Raw genomic sequence first — 18,102 nt, forward strand, 5'->3', positions numbered from 1 at the left:
ACCCTTCCCATTGCCTTTTCTCTCTTCTAGCTTCTGGGAGAATATACAGGAACTTTAAATCTTGGACATGCAGACTTGAGAACAGCTTCTTCCCCAGACTCTTAGATCAAGCACCTGTTTCACAATCCCTCCCCACAGGTGCTGCCATGTAGTCTTACTCTTAACTACCATGAATACTGTTTAATCTGTGAGATTCATTCCAACAAGGAATTTAATTGCACTCTGGTGTATATGACAATAAACTAATCGATATAATAAATGTATCCCACTCAATATCTTTGAGGAGCTCATAATTATAGCTTGTTTGGTGGTAAAGTTTACAGTGCCCTCCATAATGTTTGGGACAAAGTCCCATCATTTATTTATTTGCCTCTGTACTCCACAATTTGAGATTTGTAATAGAAAAACTCACATGTGGTTAAAGTGCACATTGTCAGATTTTAATAAAGGCCATTTTGATACATTTTGGTTTCACCATGTAGAAATTACAGCAGTGTTTATACATAGTCACCCCATTTCAGGGCATCATAATGTTTGGGACACAGCAATGTCATGTAAATGAAAGTAGTCATGTTTAGTATTTTGTTGCATATCCTTTGCATGCAATGACTGCTTGAAGTCTGTGATTCATGGACATCACCAATTGCTGGGTGTCTTCTCTGGTGATGCTCTGCCAGGCCTGTATTGCAGCCAGCTTTAGCTTAGGCTTGTTTTGGGGACTAGTCCCCTTCCGTTTTCTCTTCAGCATATATAAGGCATGCTCAATTGGGTTCAGATTGGGTGATTGACTTGGTCACTCAAGAATCTACCATTTTTTAAATTGGAAAAACTCCTTTGTTGCTTTAGCAGTATGTTTGGGATCATTGTCTTGCTTTAGAATGAACTGCCGGCCAATGATTTTTGAGGCATTTGTTTGAACCTGAGCAGATAGGATGCGTCTATACACTTCAGAATTCATTATGCTATTACCAACAGCAGTTGTATCATCAATGAGGATAAGTGAGCCAGTACCTTCAGCAGCCATACATGCCAAGGCCATAACACACCCACTACCGTGTTTCACACATGAGGTGGTATGCTTTGTATCTTGGGCAGTTCTTACTCTCCTCCATACTTTGCTCTTGCCATCACTCTAATATAAGTTAATCTTTGCCTCATCTGTCCACAAGACCTTTGTCCAGACCAATAGTTTTGGAAAACTTTTAAGTATTTCTTGGCAAATTGTAACCTGGCCACCCTATTTTTGCAGCTAACCAGTGGTTTGCATCTTGCAGGGTATTTCTGTTCATGAAGTCTTCTGCGGACAGTGGTCATTGACAAATCCACCTCCAGTTTAAATCCACCTCCAGTTTAAATTCCACTTGGAATATTTTGGAGGACCAAGAACCAAGAACTGCACCTGACCCCTGAAGGGTGTTTCTGATCTTTCAGACAGGTGTTTGGGGATTTTTCTTTATTGTAGAGAGAATTCTGTCATCAGCTAAGGAGGTCTTCCTTGGCCTGCCAGTCCCTTTTGGATTTGTAAGCTCACCAGTGCTCTCTTTCTTTGTAATGATGTTCCAAACAATTGATTTTGGTAAGCCTGAAGAAGGGTCTCGACCCGAAACATCACCCATTCCTTCTCTCCAGAGATGCTGCCTGACCCACTGAGTTACTCCAGCTTTTGTGTGTCTACCTTTGGTAAGCCTAAGGTTTGGCTGATGTCCCTAACAGTTTTATTTTTGTTTCTCAGTCTCATAATGGCTTCCTTGCCTTTCATTGGCATAACTTTGGTCTTCATGTTGATAAACAGCAATAAAAGTTTCCAAAGGTGATGGAAAGACTGGAGGAAAGACTAGGTGCTTTAATACCTGCATTAAGGAGGCAATTAAATATACCTGAGCAATTACAAACACCTGTGAAGCCATGTGTCCCAAACATTATGGTGCCCTGAAATGGGGGGATAATATATAAACACAGCTGTAATTTCTACATGTGAAAACAAAATGTGTAAAAATGGCCTTTAATAAAATCTGACGATGTGCACTTTAACCATGTGATTTTTTCTATTACAAATCTCAAATTGTGGAGTACAAAGGCAAATAAATAAATGATGGATCTTTGTCCAAAACATTATGGAGGGCACTGTATATCATCAGCAACCTAAGCTAGTCCCTTGACATTGAGACGTTGATTGCATCAGTGTATTTACTTTCTTAGAAAATTAAGCTTGTCCACGGGGATTCCCTCAACCCTCTACACAAGTTCTGAAGAAGGTACTCTGCTCTTGACTGCCTAAATCTCCAGAGAGTGGTGAACATAGCCCAGTCCATCACAGGCTTCATTCAGTCCATCTTCATGGTACATTGTATCAGGAAGGCTGAAAGTATGCTCAAGGATGCCTCTCACCCTGGCCATTCACTTTATTCCTTTCCATCTTCTGGGAGCTTGAAAGCTCTTACGTACAACATAAGAACAGCTTCTTCCTCACTGCTATCAGACTCCAAAGATGGTGTTCAATACAGGCGACTCTTTGTGTGCTAGTCACAGACGTGAATCTGTAATCACGCATTACAGTTGCTCCACTCTTTTAAATCTCTACTGTTTGTACACTGTGGATGGCTCAATTTCAACCCTGTACTATCTTTCCGCTGACTGGTTAGCATGTAACAAAAGCTTTTCAATGTTCCTCGGTACACATGTCAATAAACTAAACTCAACTCAACTCGTGAACTGATCACCCTTTCACCCACCAGTGAGGTGCTGTCACCTACTCTTACTCTTAACACTACCTCATTCAGTTATTCTGGTATTGTATTTTTATCTTTTTTGCACTACTTTAAATTGCACTTCAATCTTGCACTTTTCTGCTGTTTATCATATCATATCATATCATATCATATAATATATATACAGCGCGGAAACAGGCCTTTTCGGCCCAACAAGTCCGCGCCGCCCAGCAATCCCCGCACATTAACACTATCCTACACACACTAGGGACAATTTTTTACATTTCACCCAGTCAAATTAACCTACATACCTCGCATTTATCATTACTGTATGTATACTCTTTACTCTGAGAGCTTCATGTTAGCAAGGAGTTTCATTGCACTCTGTTGTATATGACAATAAACAAAACTAAATGAATCATTTTCATTTGAGATAAGAAATCACTCCCACAGGGCTTCTACCCTTCAATTCTGTAATTACATTTGTTAAATTGGTAGTCTGGCCCCTAATGATTTTCCTGTGTGCTATTATCAATAAATAAGTAGGCATATCTGTGGTACAACATCAGTAGGAAGCACTAATGGGACTATTTCTTCATAGTAGGTATTGTGATGATTGCTTCGACTCATAATGGGTTCAGTGAGACATCTGAAAACCTCCCTCAATCTTTTGTTTGTTAATAAAATAATCCATAGGGAAAGTCCAAAGTATTCTGATAGATTTCTAGACAATGTACAGTCAGCTTCGGTTGCCTCCGAACTAGTTTCAAGGTTCAGAGATATTTGTCGACATCAGCACCTCGCAGAAAGGACTTGCTGATGCAAATGGTTTGGTGCAGTTATACAGTTGAATAGTAAGCTAAAGTAGTTAATGAACCAGGAAAGCTTGATTGCAATCGAAATGCATAACAACCTCTGGTTTTGGCCAGGTACACTAGCGAATCTGACAGGACCAATAAACCTTCCAACAGTCCAAAGGAAGAGTTGCAATGTTGTAAGACAGGCTAATGCCTCGTCTTCAACTGTGACCCTCGGGAATTTCAATCTTCTAATAGTAATTAACATATTCTAAATAAACAATCTGCACAGGCATTAGTCCTGAAAGTATACACACTCATCTTAAGATAATCATGGTGAAAACACACATGCCCACATAATTCTGGATGGGTTCTTCTGAAGGTTTTTATATTCCATGTAACAAAATAAGATGCAGACACAAGGAAATGTAGATGCATTTGTCAAACACAAAGTGCTGGAGTAATTCAGAGGATCAAGCAGCATCCCTGACGGACATAGATAGGTGACGATACGGGTTGGGTCCCTTCTTCAGACAGACTGTCTGAACTTTGTGCACTCCAACAATACGAGATTATTTTGAATCTTAAGAGTAGATAATGACACCACATAAAAGGGAGTAAGAATGTCAGTTTCAACGAGTGATTATGACATGTATGAGGACATTAACATTGGAGGAACAATATAGAGGAAAGGATTTGCAAGAAAAGATTATCTTTAAATTTATTTTTTAAGATACAACTGCCAGATGCAACTTATTAAAAAATGAAATCTTTAATGTGCAAAACTAAGTATGTTTTACAAAAGATTTTGTGAAGGGGAAAACTTAAAACGTTTAAAAATATTAAGAAAAGGACATGGTAAGAATATCGATTAAGACCACCAAAGATATGCAAAGAAGATTAAATGGCACCACAAGCAAATTGTAAAGGATGAAAGCAAAGATTGTGTAAAATATTTCAGAAGTAAAATCTTTAAAGACTGATTGATCAATTAAACAATGAAATGGGACTGTGATGCTCATGAAAAGGAAATTTGCCAAAACTTATGTATGGACATTTAAAATGAAATTTCACTGGAGAAATTTGAGCACAGAATTCGATGCTAACATTACATTGCAGAGCAGAGGCAGAGCTGCATTATTAGAGGTGCATTGTTTTGGTAAACTGAGGACTTGCATGATTTCTCAGGACAAAATAAATGATTCCATGCTACTCTTTTAAAGATGTGCAAGAGATTTGACTGCCAATCGATACCCCCCCACCAGTATCCACCCATCGTTTGCTCGGCTTTGTCCCACCCCCACCTCTGTTCCAGCTTTCCAGCCCTACTACATTCTGTCCGACCCAGAACAGAGCCTAGAGAGATGCTGCCTGAGTCCTCCAGAGATGTTGCCTGACCCACTGAATTACTCTAGCACTTTGTGTTTTCTTTGTCAACCAGCCCTCATCCTCCTGTGCTCCAAGAAATAGAGTCACAGCCTACTCAATGTAGCTCAGACCCTCGAGTCCTGGCAACATCTTCGTAAATCATCTCTGTACCCTTCCCAACTTGACAACATTTTTCCTATAACATGGCCCAAGAACTGAACACAATGCTCTAAATGTGGCCTCACCAACATCATATATAACTGCAACAGGACCTCCCCCTAGGGATAATAATTGGAAGATAGAGAAAGGTATTGACTGGGAGGGGAAGCGAGGTAGCAATAGGGGGGTGATGTGATTGGCAACAGCCTGTGGTTTCCAATGTAGAACCACGAGTCGTCGCTATGAATGTCAGGTTCCATATTCAATAAAGTACATTTTTAAAACGTAGCTTCTGGTGGAAGCCCCCAGCAATTAACTTAAGTATTGCTTTGTAGAACTGGCTTGGTAAAGGAGGGAAATGTATCGGGTTCCTCATTTCCATAAACAAAGTGCCCAATGCACCTTGTCCAAGCGGTGAAGGCAAAAATTACCACAATTGCTAATAATAGAACTGAATTTATTCACTCAGGTGGCAGAAGTCTGCAACACAATGCAAACATCAGTATTTGAATCCTTATACCAAAATGGAATTCAGGCTGAGTTTGGTGCGAGTTATCCAAAGAGAATAAGAAAGAGCAGCTCAGCGACTAAACTATTTGGCACAATATTAATGCACCAACCTTTAAAAGCAATGAAACGCCCAAAGCAGCTGTACACTTCAAAACATGTCAATGGAAATCAGCCAAGAGCGCATCATTCTATACGTCTCGGATGGTACTTTACTGGTCTTGCAGAGCATAGATAAAAGAGAAACCGCTAGAACACGGATTTATTACTGATAGCGTTGCACATATAGTGCAGATTGCATAACTGTCTACTGCATTTTTGAAGCTCTACAATGACAGTACATATGTCTCTCTAGCACACCAGTGGTACATTGCCAGTTCTAAATCATACATTCATAGTCTGAACCTTGGCCTGCTGCCATTCACCTTTACTCAGCATTTGTAGAATGAGTTGTAGAATTTGTCAATTCACCCAGAATGCTTGGTAAGGGGTGAAAAATACATCAGTCATTTCAGCAGATCAGTTACAGTGAATTCCAATGGAAAGAATGGTTTGCAGTTCATAATAATTGAATGTAACTAAAGAACAGATTTTTTTTACATGTAGTTAGTCACATGTTACATGTCATGAGAGGAATAGATTGGGTACACAAACAGAGTCTCTTGCCCAGGGTAGGAGAATCGAGAACCAGAGGACATAGGTTTAAGGTGAAGGTTTAATACGAATCTGAGGGATAACCTTTTCACATTAAAGGGTGATGGGTGTATGGAACGAGCTGCTAGAGGAGGTAGTTAAGGGAGGCACTATTGCAACGTTTAGGAAACAATTAGACAGGTACATGGATAGGACAAGTTTGGAGGGATATGGGCCAAACAAAAGCAGGTGGGACTAGTGTAGATGGGATATGTTGGTCGGTGTGGGCAAATTGGGCCAAAGGGCCTGTTTCCACTCTGTGAGACCCTATGAAGTAAGGCACAATAAATTGAAAAGGATTCAGATACAATTCAAATACTGTATCACAGTCAATCTGCTGAAAATAACTTTAACATTATGCAGAGGATGGTTTTCCTAACAATGGAACGAACTATAAATAACTTGTTCCAAGAGTAATCAAGGCATATCTGAAAGTCTAGCATTGCAGAAACCCTTTGTTCCTTACAGACCAAAAATTGCTAAATAACTCAAAATTATAGATATTTACACACAAATAGATTCCAGGAACAGGGAAATTTCATGGGAGAATGGCCCAATGCCACATGGATGTCTCATTGCAATTTACTGGATTTGGAAGACATCTGCAACACAATGTATCATATCATATCATATCATATATATACAGCCGGAAACAGGCCTTTTCGGCCCTCCAAGTCCGTGCCGCCCAGCGATCCCCGTACATTAACACTATCCTACACCCACTAGGGACAATTTTTTTACATTTACCCAGCCAATTAACCTACATACCTGTACGTCTTTGGAGTATTTGAAACCCAGTACCAAATGGAATTCAGGATGAGTTTCAGGATATACAGTAGTTTAGTTTAGTTTAATTTAGTTTAGTTTAGTTTAGAGATACAGTACAGAAACAAGCCCTTCGGCCCACTAAGTCCGCACTGCCCAGCAATCCCTCGTACACTAGCACTAACCTAAACACTAGGGGCAATTTACAACTTTACTGAAGCCAATTAACCTACAAACATGTATGTCTTTGGAGTGTGGGAGGAAACCGGAGCACCCGGCGAAAACCCAGGCATGGAGAACGTACAAACTCCGTGCAGACAGCACCCATAGTCAGGATCCAACCCGGGTCTCTGGCGCGGTAAGTCAGCAACTCTACCACTGCGCCACCGTGCTGCCTACTAATGGAGATGGTGAGAGTTATCCATAGAGAATGACAAAGGGCAGCTCAGCAATTTATCTTTTTTTTTTCTGTTACTCAAATTGTAGTTAACAGCAGGAGGCATGCAATATTTAGCATAATTTCACACTTTGTTTGAGATATAAAATGTAAATATTTGTGAAATAACTTCGGATAAGCGTTAATGCCATACAAGAATAGAATTATAGAAACATACAGCCAGAAACAGGCTTTTTCGTCCCACCTTTTCCATGCTAACTAGTGAGGCCCACCCTCACGAATCCCATTTGCCTGCATTGGGCCCATATTTTTCTACTCCATCCCTATACACCTTTTAAACACTGTAAATATATCTAGCTCCAACACCTCCTCTGCCAGCTATTCTAAATATTCATTACCCTCTTCCTCTGATTACCAAGCCAATCTTGGACCCAACTTGCCAATTTGCCTCTGAACCTTTGTGCCTTAACCTTTTGGACCAGCTGAATATCTGGTTTCATGTCAAAAGACCTAGCAAACCATATCCATTGCTCTACTTTCATCAATTTGCTTGGTTATCTCGTCAAATACCTCATTCTGATTTGCGAGATGTGATCTCCCCTGCACAAAACCATGCTGACTGCTAATCAGCCCCTGCCTTTTCCAAATGAACATAAATCCTGCCCCTCAGAATCTTCCCCAACACCTTTCTGAACATTGATGGCCAATGGGCAAACAACCTCTGAAGATCAGGTGACCTTCAAATGTACCACCGTGTTGAGGGCAGTTTAGGGAAGATTTCAAAACCTGGCAATACTTCACTTCCTACATGACAACACATCTACATTTTGGATTACATAGTGTACAATTAACGTTAAGAATACCACAAAATGTAAGAATGCAAAACAACTGGCAGCATTTGAAATAGACTCTTAAGGTCAATTTTTGCAATGTAATCTAATCTTATGGTATAAAAATTCTTACAAGGGAAAATCGGTTCACCTTGTGACTGTAATATGACACTGTAGGTACCTCATGAGAGACATGTCTATTCAGTAATTTAAACCTAATTGTTTAACCTAATGGCATATTGCTACAACTATGACTGGTATGAAATGTATGTGTGCATGGCTTTCTCTGCTCTTTAAATACTGCATAAAAACAATCCTTTTAAGTTTAAATCAGATGCCAGGTGGCATAAAACTACTAACACGTGCATGTCATCTTTGTGCCAGCAGAGATATGAGTGTGAAACAGGAAACTCAATTTTCTGCTTAAAATTAAATAATGAATGTTGCATGTCTTTTCTCAAAGTTGATTTCAATCGTAATGGATATATCAAGTATATATAGGTCAAACTAAATTGTGAAGAACATTAACTCCTCCCATTAGACAAAATTCAGCAAGTCATATTTAAGTTCTCTAATACTTGAAATTTTGACCTGGCTCACTCATTCAATCTTTAGCTGAAGTTAATGGAGACAGATTGTGAAATGATTACCCAAATCAATTCAGCAAGACAAGATGTTCCATGATAATGAAGTTGAAGATCCAAAAGTATGATTGAATTACCCAAATTCAGGTAAACCCCCTTGGTATTATTCCCCCAAACACACTCATCTGCCAACCTAGGTTTCTTCCCTCTTTGTTCACTTTTCCCATCCCCTCCCCCTCCTCCACCTACTTCCACCTGTCCATCCGGTTCCAATTATAATAATAATAATAATAATAATAATGCATTACATTTGTATAGCGCTTTTCTAAAAACTCAAAGACGCTTTACAGGGTTTACTAAAACATAGAAAAAAATAAAATAAATAAGTAAACGAACAGAAAAGGAAAAATAAGGTGAGGTGACGGTCAGTGGTTGAAGGCAGTGCTGAACAGGTGAGACCAGTGATGTTTTGAATGTGGTGAGTGAGGAGGAGTCTCTGATGGTCTGAGGTAGTGAGTTCCAGAGGGTGGGAGCAGCGATGGAGAAAGCCCTATCATCTACCATAGGTTATTTCCAATGTTCAATAGATTCAGGATCAGTTCCTGTGGATTGGAGGATAGCTAATGTTATCCCACTTTTCAAGAAAGGAGCTAGAGGGAAAACGGGGAATTACAGACCAGTTAGCCTGACATCAGTGGTGGGGAAGATGCTGGAGTCAATTATTAAAGAGGTAATAACGGTGCATTTAGATAGCAGTAAAAGGATAAGTCCAAGTCAGCATGGATTTATGAAAGGGAAATCATGCTTGACTAATCTTCTGGAATCTTTTGAGGATGTGACAAGTAAAATGGATGAAGGGGAGCAAGTGGATGTAGTGCATCTTGACTTTCAGAAAGCCTTTGATAAGGTCCCACACGGGAGATTGGTGAGCAAAATTAGAGCACATGGTATTGGGGGTAGGGTGTTGACATGGATAGAGAATTGGTTGGCAGACAGGAAGCAAAGAGTAGGAGTAAACGGGTCCTTTTCAGAATGGCAGGCAGTGGCGAGTGGAGTGCCGCAAGGCTCGGTGTTGGGGCCGAAACTGTTTACCATATATATTAATAATTTGGATGAAGGAATTAGAAGTAACACTAGCAAGTTTGCGGATGACACAAAGCTGGGTGGCCGTGTGAACTGCGAAGAGGATGTTCGGAGGTTGCAGGGTGACCTGGACAGGTTGAGTGAGTGGGCAGATGCGTGGCAGATGCAGTATAATGTAGATAAATGTGAGGTTATCCACTTTGGCGGCAAAAACAAGGAGGCAGATTATTATCTCAATGGTGTCAGGTTAGGTAAGGGGGAGGTGCAGCGAGACCTGGGTGTCCTTGTACACCAGTCACTGAACGTTGGCGTGCAGGTACAGCAGGCAGTGCAGAAAGCTAATGGAATGTTGGCCTTCATAACGAGAGGATTGCAGTATAGGAGTAAAGAGGTTCTTCAGCAGTTGTATAGGGGCCTGGTAAAACCACATCTGGAGTATTGTGTACAGTTATGGTCTCCTAATTTGAGGAAGGATATTCTTGTAATTGAGGCAGTGCAGCATAGGTTCACGAGATTGATCCCTGGGATGGCGGTACTGTCATATGAGGAAAGATTGAATAGACTAGGCTTGTATTCACTGGAGTTTAGAAGGATGAGAGGGGATCTTATAGAGACATATAAAATTATAAAAGGACTGGACAAGCTAGATGCAGGAAAAATGTTCCCAATGTTGGGCGAGTCCAGAATCAGGGGCCACAGTCTAAGAATAAAGGGGAGGCCATTTAAAACTGAGGTGAGAAGTAACTTTTTCACCCAGAGAGTTGTGAATTTGTGGAAATCACTGGATGGATTTAAGAGAGTTAGATAGAGCTCTAAGGGCTAGTGGAATCAAGGGATATGGGGGGAAGGCAGGCACAGGGTATTGATTTATGGATGATCAGCCATGATCACAATGAATGGCTGTGCTGGCTCGAAGGGTCGAATGGCCTCCTCCTGCACCTATTTTCTATGTTGCTATGTTTCTATTTCATTTGGAAATATGTATCACATCATATAAGGAATCATACATCCTTCTCTTTCATCATACAGTTTAAACATCAGTTATGTTTTGTAGTTTTATTTAATTGCTAGTTATTATCACCATGGCCAGCCTTGAATACATACAATAGCAGATATAAAGGTATTAGAATACAAGGTTTATTTTTAATTTAGGCTATAAAATAGATACTGGGTGTCAGATGGCTTTTATAAAAGTTGCTCAATAATTTCCAAAGAAAGTAAAAATTTAGGTAATGCCTCGGTGGAGTTGTTGATCATTTTTGGCAAGGATGTGAAGCAAGTTGTATCAATTAGTGTACCCTTTGCAGGATCAACACATTAAATATCTCACCCTTCCCAGCCTCAATAAAGATCAATCATAAATTTCATTCTTCCTTTAAAGCACTAGCTCCTTGCTTCTAATGAATGAGGTTGGGCAATTCAACCTGCAGGAGGGAAAGGAAGTAAGGGAGCTGGTGGGAGAGGGTGTGAAGACAGAGACAAGGTGGAAGAAGAGGGATGTGAGAGAAGGCTGGGTGAGTGCAAAAGAGGCAGGATGCGGGAGGGAGAGGGCGAGGAGGGATTGGGAGAGTGAGATAGAGAGAGAGGGCAAGGAGAGAGAGAGAAAGAGAGAGAGGGCGAGGAAAGAGAGAGAGAGGGTGAGGAGAGGGAGAGAGAGCAAGGAGAGAGAGGGTGAGGGGAGAGAGAGAGGGCAAGGGGAGAGAGAAAGGGCAAGGGGAGAGAGAAAGAGGGCGAGAGAGAGACAGAGAGAGAGAGAGAGAGAGAGAGAGAGAGAGAGAGAGAGAGAGAGAGAGAGAGAGAGAGAGAGAGAGAGAGAGAGAGAGAGAGAGAGAGAGAGAGAGAGAGAGAGAGAGAGAGAGAGAGAGAGAGAGAGAGAGAGAGAGAGAGAGATAGAGAGAGAGAGAGAGAGAGAGGGAGAGAGAGGGGGGAGGGAGGGGGGGGGGGGGGGGAGAGGAGAGAGAGAGGGATAGAGAGGGGAGAGAGAGGGGAGAGAGGGGGAGAGAGGGGAGAGAGAGAGGGAGAGAGAGAGGGAGAGAGAGGGGGGAGAGAGGGGGGAGAGAGAGGGGGGGAGAGAGAGGGGGGGAGAGAGAGGGGGGGAGAGAGAGGGGGGGGGAGAGAGGGGGGGAGAGAGGGGGAGAGAGAGGGGGAGGAGAGAGGGGGGAGAGAGAGAGGGGAGAGAGAGAGGGGGGAGAGAGAGAGGGGGGAGAGAGAGAGGGGGGGAGCGAGAGAGGGGGGAGAGAGAGAGGGGGGGAGAGAGAGGGGGGGAGAGAGAGGGGTGGAGAGAGAGGGGGGGACAGAGGGGGGAGAGAGAGGGGTGGAGAGAGAGGGGTGGACAGAGGGGGGGACAGAGGGGGGGAGAGAGAGGGGGGAGAGAGAGGGGGGGAGAGAGGGGGGGAGAGAGAGGGAGGGGGGGAGAGAGGGAGGGGGGGGAGAGAGGGAGGGGGGGAGAGAGGGGGAGAGGGAGAGGGAGAGGGAGAGGAGAGGGTTGAGATGAAGATGAAGAGATTATTGAGTTGATTGAGAAAAGGTGGTATTTTGGTGACAGACAGACAAGCATGGTGAGAGAAATAGACAGAACAAGAGAGGAGAGACAGACAGAGACTGAGTGAGACAGACATAGCAACAGACAGACACAGAAGGTAGACAGAACAAGTCAGAGAAAGACACAGCAGGAGAGAAAGGGGAGCTAATGTTTGGTGGAGGTAATGATTTTGTGCATAACATCTGTTAATAAATGCAGCAAATTTAATTTTAATTAATCAACTGATTAAATTTCTCTACCACTTCTCTCATAATTTTGGGTAAAGCTTGTAATTGGAAGTACAAATGATATATAAAGTAAATTAAGAGAATTGTTGTCTGGGAGAGTTCAATATGGGAAGGTGCAAGGCGATTTTCTTTAGATATTCAAAACCACTTATCATTCGTAGATAGAAATGCAAAAGCTAGCCTTGCATTCTCTTGAATACAGAAGATCAAGAGGCAATCTAACCGAGATTTACGATGATAAAAGAATTTGTAATTTGAGCTAATAGTTAAGATGTGATATGTGAGGCTGTCCATTCCCATTATTACTATCAGCTGTTCAGAAAAAGGAAGGCCCCAACTTCAACATTGATGACGACTAGAGAGATTGAAAATTCAATGTAGTTGAATAACAATAATGTTGAGAGAAGAAATTGGATGTGCTGTCTCCCTTGAATATTCTCATCACTCATGCTATCCAACCCCTAATTAGCTTTGAGAGTTCCCTTGAAGCTTATTTAGCCACCCACGGGACATGTGCACATTAAACATTGTTAGTAAAAGAGATAAATAACATAACATGAAACTTTGTACGAAGGCATGTTTACTAAGTTATGTTAGAGATCATTAAGGAACTGACGATGCTGTGGGTTATAGCATTTAGAGGGCAGCACAGTGGCACAGCAGTTGAGGTGCTGCCTCACGGCACCAGAGACTCAGGTTCGTAGGTTAATTGTAGATGTGCAGGTTTGTAGATTAATTGGCTTCTGTAAATTGCCCCGAGTGTATAGGATGCGATGGAACTAGTGTGAATGGGTGATTAATGGTCGGCATAGACTCTGTAAGCCGAAGGAAGTTTTTCTGCACTGTTTCTCAAAACTAAAATGAAACTACACTAAACTACTTACTAAAATCTGGATTTTAATTGCATATTTCTGATGATTAGGCCATTGTAATGGTGAACCTGGTGGTCCTGTAATAACTAAGAGAACAAAGTCTCTGTGGAACAGATACTGTTTTTGCAGTTCTATTCTAACATCCTCTTTTCATATTCTATACTTGAAGACAATCATGGCAAATATCCCAAATTGATGTAACAGATGGCCACTCATATTCAGAGAGTCATAGCAACTCCAGAGGATATTGTGAATAATTAACCACCCAGCAGAATTGAGTTCAAATCCCACAAAGGCAATTTCTGAAAATTAGTTCAGCAAATCTGGTAATTTGTCAATTGATGGCAGAAACTTGACAATAAAACCTGTCATGCACATTTTGCCTCCTAAAGTTGCTTATCAAGATACATAATGTAAAGCCATTTAAGAAGTTAGTGACTAGAAATGTGGGCTTCCATTTAATTTGCAAAAGCAAAACACAAAGAAATGTTTAGAAAACAAGAAAACTGAAGAGCAGCCTAACAGATTTGATACATCCCAGCCAAGACTATCACCCTTATTAAGGATGAGGATATAAATATGTGGGACCATGACTCACATTTTATATACACCAACTATTACAAGCTGAAAACAGCCATTTATTGATAATGCAATTTAATGTTCTCAGAAAACAAGAAAATTGAAGAGCAACGTAACATATTTGATACATCCCAGCCAAGACTATCACCCTTATTGTGGAGAAAAGGAGATTGAGAGGAAAGAAAATAGGTGTGTTGAGACAGGAAGATCCCAGTGGCAGGTAATCCGAGGAGGGGTGCTGTGGAAATGATCAAGGCTTAGTTCAGGAGATGATCATGGACAGAAGGAGTTGATGTGTAACCTATGTTTGGGTAGGCTTTGGGCTGCTAGTGCTGGTAAGCTCTAACTATAATAATACTAATAATAAGTTCTAAACAAAGCTGATCTAGCAGTACTAAGTACTCACTAATTTGATGCACCACATTGTATCCCCTTTCCGCTGTAATGAAATTACCACCTAAACTGCCTGTAAGCTACAACACAACAGTATTTGATCCAATACTCATAACCAATAAGGCCATGACCTAAATGAATTCTACCACCTCCGCCCCCCACGTGGGGTCCGGCACGTCCTGATTGGCTACCTCCGTGTTTGATGTCACAATGGGAACCCAACGAATCCGCGCATGCGCAGTTGGGGCCTGTTGATCTAATACTTATATAAGATGGCTGCCGGGTCTGTGCCTGTGCAGTTGGGGAAGGGTTGCCGCTCAGAGGGGAGCGATGGGAGTGGCGGCCAATGAGGGGGGGGGGGGGGGGGGTGACGAGAGCTCTCCTGCTGCTGGCCGCCGTCATTGTCGCCTGAGGCCGCGATGAGTGGTTCCCTCTCCCCTTTCCTCTCCCCTCTCGCCCGCCCCCGGCCACGGGGGAGTTTTAAGGGGGGTTGAAGGGGGATGGAGTGTGTGAGTGTCATCAGTTGGGGGAGGGTTGCCGGGCCCGCAGGAGAAATTTGGGCCAACGGGTCCACGCCCGGCTATATTATATATAAATTGATCTTGGGGAAGGTTGAGGTTCACAGGTCTAAGAATAATGGCAGAAAGCAGGTGGTCAGTAATAATAAAGATTTAAAGAAATTGTTTTTGGGTAGCACATAAAAACATAACAATCTGCAAGAGAAATTCTAGGTTGCTAATTGGGCTCTTCCCTGTACTGCATGAAGGGAAGTGAAGTTTTTAAGAGAGAGTTCGATTTGGCTCTCAGGACTAAGGGAATCAAGGGATATGGGGAAAAAGCCGGACGGGGGTACTAATTTTGGATGATGAGCCATGATCATATTGAATGGCAGTGCTGACTCGAAGGTCCGAATGGTCTATTCCTGCATCTATTTTCTATGTTTCTATGTTTCTATTCAAAAAGATACATTTTGAGGTTAACTATAAGTTATATAATTACACAAATTTTCAATAGATTTGAGCTGCTCGTAAAATTCTGCTTTACCTCTGAGGAAAGTACAACTCATCAAGGTTAGAAAAACTGGCAGTAAATTATTGTGTTTTTAATTGTAATGCCTACAATGTGATGGGTGAGTATTGGATGAAAGACCTTGACATTCATACAATAATGGATTGTTTGTGTTGTAGCTTATAGGCAGTTTAGCTGGTAATTTCATCATATCTCTTGAAGGTTATTACATTTTTACTTCCTATGTGAAAAGAGATCATTGTAACGTTTTATAAATTGTTGAAGTCAGTTGTATGTTACTAAACTATTTACAAATTTCAAGTACTGGTTCAAAACAAGACAAGCTGAAATTTTCAATCTGTAAGATTCAAATGTTGATGGACAAGTGATAAGTTCAAGTCTTTCAACAATAATTGCACATTTCAAGAAAGTGCTACATTGGTTGTAAAGTATTTGAAGACTTCATGAAATTGCCAATGAGTTAAATAAACTGTCTTTCTTTCTTTTCTGTATTTTACTAGTCAATTTCCTCCAGCAATTATCACGAAGAATCATAAATATTATTAGTTTAGTTTAGAGATACAGGGCGGAAATAGGTGTGATAAATCTCTTGGACCACGAGTCATAGAGTTATTGAGAGATACACTATGACAACAGGCCATTTGGCCCACTGAGTCAGCACACCCACCAACCACCCATTTACAGAAATCCTGCACAAATCCTTTTTTTTATCCTCCCCACGTTCTCATCAACCTTTAGCACAACTTAATTCAATGTTACAGATGTCATTTTCTGCAGGGACTGTAGTTCCAACCAAGAAAGCTCACCTCCAATTATAATGGTGATTGACTGAAGAGGTAAGATCTCCTCAGAAATTCCATAGTACTGTAATAGAGTGCCGGTTGGAAATGTGAGGATAATCTTAAATCAGATTCATTTTGACACGTGCTAATGATCGTAAGATCATGTCATGTTTCAAAAGTATCACTAAAAAGTCAGTTGTTTGAAGAATGACAGAATAGATAGATAATCTATTTGAAGCATTGGTGCTTTTGCAAAAGCTTTGTGGGAGAAGTAGGACCTCTGTGTGCCAGTCAAACTATGATTAGGTCTGTGATTGAATAGACAGATACACTAAATGGGCTGCATTGTTTGAGATTTTGCTGCAAATTAAAAGAAACCGAGGCTGAAACGTGGGAGAAGGTCTCAGTCAAGTGAAATGACATTTGCAGCTATTGCCTGAGTACTCCAATGAATTAAGAGATTATGAATTGCCCTGGAACTTTGTACTGTTATGCTTCTAAGAATCCATCAGTGCACTTGGTCTTAAGTGAAACAATTGATGAGCATCCGTGAGATACGCTAGTGCAGAGAACTGCTGGCAATGGAGGCATTCAACCGTTGAGATTGATTCACAGTTCAGCTGCCTCCCTCAAGCTTATGTTGGGTGTTGCTGGAACAGTGTAGGAGGCTGAAAAGTCAAGAGTTAGCATGTAACCTGGTCAACTTTATCCTTGTGTATTTTAACAATGGCACAGTATAACCGGCTCAGGTTTGTGGCACTTTTTGAAGCCCTCATTTTGGATTTAGTTTCCCGTAGTTTAAAAATATGACCCAAAATACACAAAATCACCTAACCACACATACCATTTCTCAGAAGCTTTCTCTGCTCAACTTTTGAACGTATAACTATGTGCCTTGTAACAGTGTTAGCCAAAGTCTAATGAGGTGAATAAAAATTACGGCAACTCTTCATTAAACCTGTGAACTAATTTGAAAGTAATGATTTTTTAATGATTAGCACAAAGAATGTAAGCCAAAACTGAAGGAAACAAAAAAGAGTGTGTTTACTCCTTGGAGACTCCACATTCCGTTCAGTTGATGTACATGAATCAAACATCAATATTTATGAAAAAATGCCCTTCTGTTTCCAATAAATCCTTCAAAGCATTTTGTGTTTGATTTTAGTATTCATATTTACCTGTATTGCAAGAGCTCGAGCAACCAATCCTCTGAGGTACTGCAAGGGGTCTTCAGGCCCTTCCCACTTGTTCTGCCAGCTCAAAGGACACTGTACAAATAAAGTTAAACATTTAGAATACAGACCCCGATGAATATTTATTCCAAGTGGGGTAATTCTCCGACATGGTTCACAAAAACCTATTATATGTTCATAAGTTCATAAATTGTAGGTGCAGAATTAGGCCATCAAGTCTACTCTGCCATTCAATCATGGCTGGTCTATCTTTCCCCCTCAACCCCATTCTTCTGCCTTCTCCCCATAAATTGGGAATATGAATACAAAAAAACAATCTATTAAATCTAAACTAAAAAAAATTAAAGGCTGAGATAATAAGTGAGTTGATCTCTGGTTCAAAATGGCCAATTACAAATTGGCAGCTTGTTTTATTCATTTATCCACACAATGCGGGCATTACTGGCAGAGCTGGCACTCATTGAAAACCCTATTATTGTCCATGAACTGATCGACTTGCTTGGCCATTTCATGGCATATTGGTATTGGTCCCTGATAACATACAGGCCACAATGGGCAAAGATGGTAATTTCAATTTGAAAGATTTTGGAGAAC

At 41.1% G+C, this 18,102-nt stretch overlaps 1 protein-coding gene across 2 annotated transcripts in view; it reads right to left on the bottom strand.

The window, feature by feature from the left end:
• dync2h1 (dynein cytoplasmic 2 heavy chain 1) overlaps nucleotides 1-18,102 on the bottom strand; it is a 310,791-nt gene that overhangs the window by 17,654 nt on the left and 275,035 nt on the right. For both annotated transcript variants that reach the window (XM_078402527.1, XM_078402526.1), the window contains exon 86: nucleotides 17,494-17,583. In XM_078402527.1, the coding sequence (XP_078258653.1) occupies nucleotides 17,494-17,583 (90 nt within the window). The remainder of the gene's footprint in view (nucleotides 1-17,493; nucleotides 17,584-18,102) is intronic.

The sequence above is a fragment of the Rhinoraja longicauda genome, chromosome 7 (genome assembly GCF_053455715.1).
Source record: "Rhinoraja longicauda isolate Sanriku21f chromosome 7, sRhiLon1.1, whole genome shotgun sequence".
NCBI classification, from domain to species: domain Eukaryota; kingdom Metazoa; phylum Chordata; class Chondrichthyes; order Rajiformes; family Arhynchobatidae; genus Rhinoraja; species Rhinoraja longicauda.